General features: G+C 41.2%; 1 protein-coding gene across 1 annotated transcript; it reads left to right on the top strand.

Moving 5' to 3' along the window:
* Positions 1-232: 232 nt before the first annotated feature.
* Positions 233-7,607, top strand: LOC111870622 (leucine-rich repeat-containing protein 15). The gene is made up of 2 exons (XM_023863068.2): positions 233-330; positions 5,565-7,607. Exon 2 carries the CDS (start codon positions 5,570-5,572, stop codon positions 6,896-6,898), a length of 1,329 nt encoding a protein of 442 aa, XP_023718836.1. The 5' UTR covers positions 233-330; positions 5,565-5,569; the 3' UTR covers positions 6,899-7,607.
* Positions 7,608-8,941: the final 1,334 nt, after the last annotated feature.

Raw genomic sequence — 8,941 nt, forward strand, 5'->3', positions numbered from 1 at the left:
ATCACAGGGTATAACTGTGTGGGCAGAATGAATGATGGCCCTAAAGCACGTGATGCATTTAGCAATCACAGTGCTGTAAAGTGTATAAACAAGATTATCCATTGACAATATTTACAGAATACAATGTCTTAGTAAAGTGATTCTCTGCCTCAAAGTTTTGATATAACTGCTCTTATATATTGTAACTATGATAAGACTTTTAACTTCCGCTGACAGAGATGGTCACGCGGCGACATATCCTTCTTTGATAAAAATATGTTGGATGCTGATTCCTTCACAACTGGCTGAACTTCAAGTGAGGACAATACGCCCTTCACCGAGTGTCCTGCTGTAAGTAACATGCTCTGACAATGTAGTTGATAACATTGCAGCATTTGCACGAACCAAAACATTTCGCTTTATTTTATACAATCAGGATATTAATTTTAACAAAAAAGGGTCCAAAATAGTTGCATGTTGCCAAAAAGTAAATATTTAAAATACAGAGAACAACAAATCCACTTTATGAGCGTGAACAAACAGAATAAAAATGGACAGTTTAATTAAATATTTTTACATTCGATCTACGTCATTAATTTTGATGATTATTTTTATTTCGTTTAATTAAGGATAGCTCAGTTGGTAGAGACGGGCTACGGGCTGCACGGCCGGGATTCTATTCCCAGTCGGGGCAAAAACATTTTTCCTATTCCACAGAGTTCAGACCGGCTCTGGGGACAACCCAGCCTCCTGAACAAGGGGTACCGGGGGTAAAACTGCAAGGGGCGTGAAGTTGACCACTCATCTTCATATATTGCCGAGATGAAGAATTGTGGAGCTATACATCCATTCCTCCCATAAGTTTTCATGGCACAATGCTTAATTAATTAAGCACAGGGACAAATTTGCCTTTAACTTCGCTATATTTGAATTCGATTCATCAACTACATGGTACACTGGGTACAGTGACACTGGTAGTTGTAAAATATTGTTTCCGTGGATATTAAAACTTGCATATGTTTGGAAGCATTTCGGGGTATGTTGTCCACATAGCTCTGAAGCAAGAATGGGCTACTTGACACATTTCTTCTTGTCAGTCTGTTAGTGTGTTATCAGCCTACTTTCCTAACTGGGAAAAGGGCCAGGGCTGCCACTCTGAGCCGCCGGCACTGCTCTAAGGTTCCTACCAAGGCCCTACTAAACTAAACTAAACTAAACTCCGTGGCTTGATTCCGCAAGAGAACTATACCGACCGAGTGACCGCCGCTTGTCGGAGGAGTTAGTGCCAACTTTAGCTGATAGAGAGTGTCGCGTGGTCAGTGTAACGAATCCCCATGGTAGTTAATTTCGGTTTTATAGACCGGAGTCGCTATTTTCTTGAAATAGCTCCTCGATTATCCTCACGAGGCTGAGTGGACCCCGTTCCAGACCCACTACTTCTCAGAAAATCTTATAGCGCCGGGACTCGAACCCAGAACCTCTGACCACTAGACCACAAAGGCGGTCACCAAGGCCCGAGACTTGACAGCCCGTGTTGTAGCTTCGGGAGCTGAAGTAGTGATACTGTCTCTTCAGCTCGTTGGCTCAACTGGTAACGCTTGTGACTTGCATTCGGTAGGTGGCCGGTTCAAATCTCGGCTGGGACACCAAATATCTTGAGTATTGCCTGGCAAATGAAGCTACGGTACCTTGAGTCAGGCCACATCTGTGTTCATTCATTTTTCTGCCACTGCCCAATGCTCTACGGTCTGAATGACTGACGTCGTTAAAAAAGTTGTCCTTCTGCTGAATTAATTAAGCATTAGGCCATGAAGACGTATGGGGGAGTGGATATATGGATCCACATTTTCTTTACCTCGGCACTACTTGGAGGTGAGTGGTCAACTTCACGCCCCGGCCGTTTTAACCCCGGTACCCATTGTATAGGAGGTTGGGTGGACCCTAGGGCTGGTCTGGAAGATACTGAGGTCGTTAAACAATTACAAAACAAAATCATTGCATTTAAATTGTTTCTTTGATATATTTGACCCTTTAAGGCAGTGTTAACTACGTGTACCACTTGCTTTAACTTTAATATGTGCGTCACGTGATTCTCATAACCTCGTCAAGACTGGTACGATCTATTTCTCTGTGTTAAATAAAGCCTGTGCTATATAAAATTCACTTGGACCCGGAGGACCAACTTCTTGTTTAATAATCGTTACAAAGACAGTGAGATGTGCCACATTGAAATCCGTTCTATCTCATCAACAACAGAACGATACATTTAAATTAATGACAAATAAGTAGCAGCCATTAAGCAGTTGGTCTCTATGATGTAGATTGCATTTTTGAATCTAATTTAGATGAACTGCAGACCTGAAATCGAGCAGAGTGGACAAGATGTCCTTATATCGTCAGATTACACGCAACGTTCCCGGCTGCAGAGCTTTCTGAACCCCTAATATGGGAAGAGACAAAAAGAAAAGCAAAGTTGTCCTTGTGCTTAATTAATTAAGCACCATGCCATTAAGACGTTTTGGGGATTAGGGGTATAGCACCACCATTCCTGACCTCGGCACTAGATGGAGGTGAGTGGTCACTTTCACGCCCCAGCCACTTTACTTTCGGGGAAAGAGCCCCCCACCATATCCATTGGATAGAAGGTTGGGTAGGCGTCAGAGCCGGTCTGGCAGCTGTGGGGTAGAGAACAATAATTTGTCCTTACCGGGAATCGAATCCCTGTCGTCCATCCCGTCCCTTGTCACCACGGTATGGCGTGTCCTCAGGTTGCGGATGGAGGAGACGCCCTCCGGGTATGGAGGGAAGCTGCGAATATATTGAATAAGCAGTCGCGGACAGCCGACAAGAGGTGGTCCTCCAACTTGTGGGTTGGGCGTGGGGCTAACAGCTCCTCACTGTAAAAAGTAAGGTTGTTACTATAAAATCTTCAAGAAGCCTCGGACCTGGAATGGGAACAATAATAACAAATCAAAACCCGATTCAGTAGGAAATTAAGAGGAGGCTGAACTCGGGTAATGCTTGTTACCATTCAGCCCAGAATATTTTGTCTTCTCGTCTGGTATCTAAAAACATAAAGTTAGAATATGCAGAACTATAATTTTGCCTGTGGTTCTGTATGGGCGTGAAACTTGGTCTCTGACTTTATGGGAGGAACAGAGATTGAGGGTGTTTGAGAACAGGGTGTTGAGGAGAATATTTGGACCAAAGAGAGATGAAGTGACAGGAGGTTGGAGAAAACTGCATAATGAGGAGCTTCATAACTTGTAGTCTTCTCCAAGTATAATTAAAATGATCAAGTCAAAGAGGATGAGATGGACAGGGCATGTAGCACGAATTGTGGAGAAGAGGAATGCATATAGAATATTGGTGGGAAATCCAGATGGAAAGAGACAACTGGGAAGACCAAGGCATAGGTGGATGGGCAATATTAAAATGGATCTAAGAGAGAGAGGATGAATTGAACTGGCTCAGGATAGGGACCAGTAGAGGGCTTATGATGTGCCGCCAGGAAGGCCGGAGGATAAGAAGTCAATCAGTGGTCAACGGNCAATCGTTGCCCTGGAAATGAAAGTCTAACAGTGGGGTTCCCACCATCACAATTTGTTTGAGGCAGACACGTATTCCCGCGGCAACATGAGATTCGTTGCATAGCAGAGACAGAAATTAACCCTTCGATAAGGTATTCCCTATTCAGTCCGAGTGCAGGATATAACAGTTTGTATCCAACAAGAGACAGTAAAATATGGTTGCGAGTCCCAAGGAACTCGGACCTGAGAAAGACTGCGCTGGTAAGGGCCAGCAGCATATGCAAAAGGCAGACCCATCCTCTCATCAGAGAGGGCGCCCCACAAAAATAAGACCGTAATTGTCAAACATTAATAATTAATATCTGGTCATGAGCCCTAGATGGGGCTCGACACCAAGACTTACTGATTGACTGACCGTCAGTCGTATTGTGACTTTGACTCTGACTTGAGACCAAAACAGTTGAGCTCCGAGCAGAGCAGAAGACACTTCACCGAGAGTGCAAGAGTGTAGAACACTGAAGAGGAAACATCTGAAGACGTTATAAGTGTGAATAATTGTATTCGTGAGTGTAAAGTGTGATCGTCCAAATCCAAGACATACATAAATTTTCATGTCGTGTTACCTAGGAAACACGCGACACGCTTGTGAACATGGTGATGAACAATGTTATATTTTAGTGTCCTGTTGCACTGATTTATGTCCATGATTTATTCTGACCGTCTTACAGCGCATACATTTATTCACATTACTCTTCTCTCTTGCACATGTTTCGGCACTAAAGTGCATCTTCAGGTGCTTTTCGACGTACATCGAAAAGCACCTGAAGTTGGCACTTTAGTGCCGAAATATGTAGTGCAAGAGAGAAGAGTAAGGTGAATAAATGTATGCCCTGTAAGACGGTCAGAATAAATCATGGACATGGTGATGAACCTTCAGGTTTCATAAAATGCTGGGAAACTTTTGAGTAGCTGCACAATTGGTGGCTTGTCACGAAGGTCTCAGTTCCATGAGAGACTGGGAATCGAACCCCTGCCATCCAGCCAGTCGCTACAGCAACAGAGGTACCCTGGTTCTGGAGACTGACATCAAATTCCTATTTTCAAAATTTTATTTCTGGATTAGAATATATTAATATTTCCATGTGTTCAAAAGTAGCCTCTTTAACCCTCCTACAAGCTATGAATGGAATGTCTCAAAAAGAAACACCAAGTTACTTCTGAATGATCCCTGGCAGTGTGAAGAAACATTTCTGTGTTGTGAATTATTACTGACTTCTCGTTGATACAAATTATGCAAGAAACACATATAGTAAGACACACTCTCCCAGCGTTTAAGATGTTAACTTGTATTCTAGCGATATATTATTGGTTTATTCTTGGGATAAAACAGGGATATTTAAGTTTATGCTTTAACCACTTTTCCTGATACACTCTTCAGGGATGGTAGATACTACAGTGCAAATGAATCTTAACAAGCAGAAACACCTGTTCTTCAACCAGGCCAGGTTGTTTTCCTTGTCAGCATGAGAGTTACTCAGCTATTCAAGAAATTGCCTATGTTAATGGAACCCAAAAGTTCATGAGAATCCACCACTGAAAGTTATCCTGTCTTACTCAATCCATCACTCTCACATCCATCTTCCCTAATACTGTTTTGCTAGTCTCCTCCAATATCCCAATTCTCTTCTTTCTTGCAGTTTCACAAGTTGTTAATGTATTTATAATTTCTTGCATGCATGCTACATGCCCTATCCATGTCAGAGGTCACCCAAGAAGGTTGCTTACAATGTTATTTTTAAGACACCAAAGACTAATTTACTGATTATCCTACAGTATTCAGGACAGAATAATAGATTTTAATTAATTTTTATTTTTGGTATTAATATGTCAATTCCTTCCTCTCCCCCTACAAATTCAGGGGGAGACAGATGTCTGAATCCCTTCCAGAAACGAAAAGAAGGTCATAATTATGCAAGTTTCACCATCCTCTCCATCACCATCATTGTCACTGTGTCTTTCTTAGTTCTAAATACTTTCACTTGTCGTTTGTTCCAGTTAAAATGGCAAGATGGGCGTGGCTTTTGCTGATTGTCTGCCTGTCTCCTACTGCAACTGCTTTGTGCCCATTGATGTGCCAGTGTTCCAGCAACTACACTGCTGTCTGTTCCTCTTTGAACCTAACCTCATTATCGTCTGGTGCCTTTCAGTTCTCAAGCAATCTCCTTGTCCTTCGCCTAGAAAGAAATTTTTTAAGTTCTCTCAGCGCCAATGTGTTCTCAACACTCACAAACTTGAAACGATTAGATTTGGATGAGAATACCCTAAAAGATCTTCCAGAGTCTTTGTTCACATCTCTGCATGAGTTACAGATTTTGTATTTGAATGACAACAGTTTGACAACTTTGCCAGGTAATGTTTTCAGAACACTTGAGAACTTGGTCATTCTCTGGTTGCACAATAATAAAATAGAATCTTTGCCATCAGAGATATTTGACTCACAGAAGAACCTTCAGACTCTGAGTCTTATGAAAAATGCTTTAAGGAAGTTGGACAAAGAATGGTTCAAACATCTGGGCAGTTTGGAATTTCTGGCCTTATCAAACAATCAGCTGGTTTCTATAGAGGAGGACACATTTTCTGCACTGGTCAGTTTAAGAAATCTTTCCCTCCATCACAATCAGATCATTTCAATACAGGATCATGCCTTTAGCAAACTGCCAAAATTGGAAATCTTGTGGCTCTATGACAACAGGCTTTCAGAAATAACTGACAACATTTTCAATGGAGCAACACCTATAAAATCCTTATCTCTGCATAATAACCAATTGAAGAAAATGAGCAGCAAGGCATTTGAGAGTCTTACAAGCCTGGAGCAGATATATCTTGATGGAAACTTGTTGACATCACTGGATTCTAAGCTATTGCAGTCTCAGAATAAGTTACGCATGCTTGAACTGCAAGACAACAAGCTGACCTCAGTGAACATCGAGCTTCTGAAACCTCTCGTCAGTCTTAGAACTTTCAATCTTTCAGGAAACCCACTGCTTTGTGACTGTACCTTATGGGATGCATGGCTGTGGTGGAGTGCACGTGCACTAAATCCACTTGCCACCTGTCAACTTCCAGAGATAAGCATAGGAGTCAGTATCAGACAGCAACTTCAGAACTTAGTCTGCAATTCAGAGAGAACTGGCAGAGTGCAGCCAGCTGTTTCTCAAACGCGTGTTCAAGCTGAAAGCAGTTGTGGTGTGAGGAATCTCACTGTTGGGTGCTTGATCATACTCATCATTATTTCTGCTATAATGATTGGTTCCTTCATTTATATTATAGGTCACAGAAAACACAGAGTACAGGAAATGTTACTCCCACTGGAGAGTAACAGTATCTGATATTTTATGTGAAAATATGCAAGAGTTGGAAAGAAGTATGACAGCTATCAGTGATCCCATGCTAGGTAACTTGAAAACTAAACGGTTTGACTCCCAACATATATACTACATCATGCAGCTGTGACGATCTCCTGAATGTAAACATGGCTCTGGTGAAGAACTGTTAAAAATAATATACGTAATATTTCCTTAAATATCTGGCAACGTCAAAATATAAAAAAATAATTGTTTGCAAGTGTATACATCACTTTTCACATACAACAATAAATAAATATGCTTTATATTAAATAACGCTCAATACTAATATAAGTTTTCAGGTGTTGAGATTGTGTTCTCCTGGGTTGTGAGGTGAGTACCAACGTTTCAGAGGAACATGATACCTCCATCTTCAGGGTTGTCTCTAGGACTAATGCAGCATTCTTACCACTTCCATGACAACACAGTATTACTATAAATCATCATCATCAATAGAAAATATTATCTGATAATATTGTTATGTAGAGATGTTGATGTCTTCTCATTAGAACGCAGGAGAAAATCGTGATATAAAGATAGCTAATAAAAATTTAAAATATGTTGAAGTTGAAATGCTTGAGAATAAAACCAACAAATTCAACTTTCATCCACAAAGAAAGTAACAGTACATTCAGTCCAGGGAATGCTTGCTGCAATTCAAATCAGAAACTATCATCATGTCTTCTATCTAAACATGTAAAAATTAAATGAAATACATATAACTGTAATTCAGTCTGTAGTTTTTAATGGGTGGGAAATCTGGTCACTCACATTAAGGAAACAACATAAATATGGGTGCCTGAGAGCAGGGTGCTAAGGAGAACATTTGGACCTAGCACGGAGGAAGTCATGGCAGGTTTGACAAAACTGCATAATGAACAGCTTCATAATTTGTACTCCTGACTAAATCCATGAGGATGAAATGAGTGAGGCTTGCAGTAGAATTGGAAATATCATATAATGTATGATATAACTCTGTCCCAAGTGCAAACTATATTTATAGGTCTTTCATTTTGTTCTTCTTTATACACTACATGTTTTGGCCCCAAACAGCCATCATCAGGTGTATACACTCACGTATTTGTTACACTGCACTTATTTATAACATTTAAAATTTAAAAACATAGGTCTTCCTGATTAGTACTTATAAAATCTTTGGTTCTAATTTTTAAATCCTTTTTTTTTTTTCTCTAAATTTTAAAATTTAAAAATGTCAGGGTTACTTGCCCTATGTCTATAGTGCTGCAGCGGCTTCTTCTTGTTTCTAGTACTGCATAGGTGTTATTCTGTGTAGTCTCCTTGTGTGCGTGCCGCTGCTTATCTTTACTACTACCGATGTTTTTAAATTTTAAATGTTATAAACAAGTGCAGTGTAACAGATATGTGAGTGTATACACCTGATGATGGCCGTTTGGGGCCTAAACATGTAGTGTATAAAGAAGAACAAAACGAAAGACCTATAAATATAGTTTGCACTTAGGACGGAGTTATATCATATATCGTATAAAGTGCAACAGGATGCTTAAATATAATATAGGAAATATCAGAAATGTGTACAACATTTTGGTTATGAAACCTAAAGCAAAGAGGCCTAGGCAAAGATGAAAGGATAATATTAAAACAGATTATAAATAAATATGGTGGGAAAATGGACCTGTGGGGCTCTTTTGTCATCGATGTGTGTAGTCTTTGTCATTACTCCGATGACAACCCACTTCTTCGGAACAGTTTGTTGGCCCTGAAAAGGACCGTGGCTGCTGAGATGATTGACCGGTGAGGTAGCGCGGCGCGCGCCGGTAAGGAGAAAGGCTAGTGAAAGGCGAGTGGAATGGCGTGTGGCCTGGCCGCAGTGCGGCCGTGGCTGGAGGTTGCTTGGTTGCCGTGCGGCAGCGTGAGTTAGAGGTTGCTTGATCGCAGCGCGGCAAATGGCGGAGGTTGCTGCTGGTGGTGAAAGGCTAGTCGTTGAGCGCGGTCGCAGGAGCCATGAGGCAGTGGCTACGCCAGAAGCGCAGTGAGTCGCACCGTAAC

Source organism: Cryptotermes secundus, unplaced genomic scaffold (assembly GCF_002891405.2).
Source record: "Cryptotermes secundus unplaced genomic scaffold, Csec_1.0 scaffold475, whole genome shotgun sequence".
Taxonomy (NCBI): domain Eukaryota; kingdom Metazoa; phylum Arthropoda; class Insecta; order Blattodea; family Kalotermitidae; genus Cryptotermes; species Cryptotermes secundus.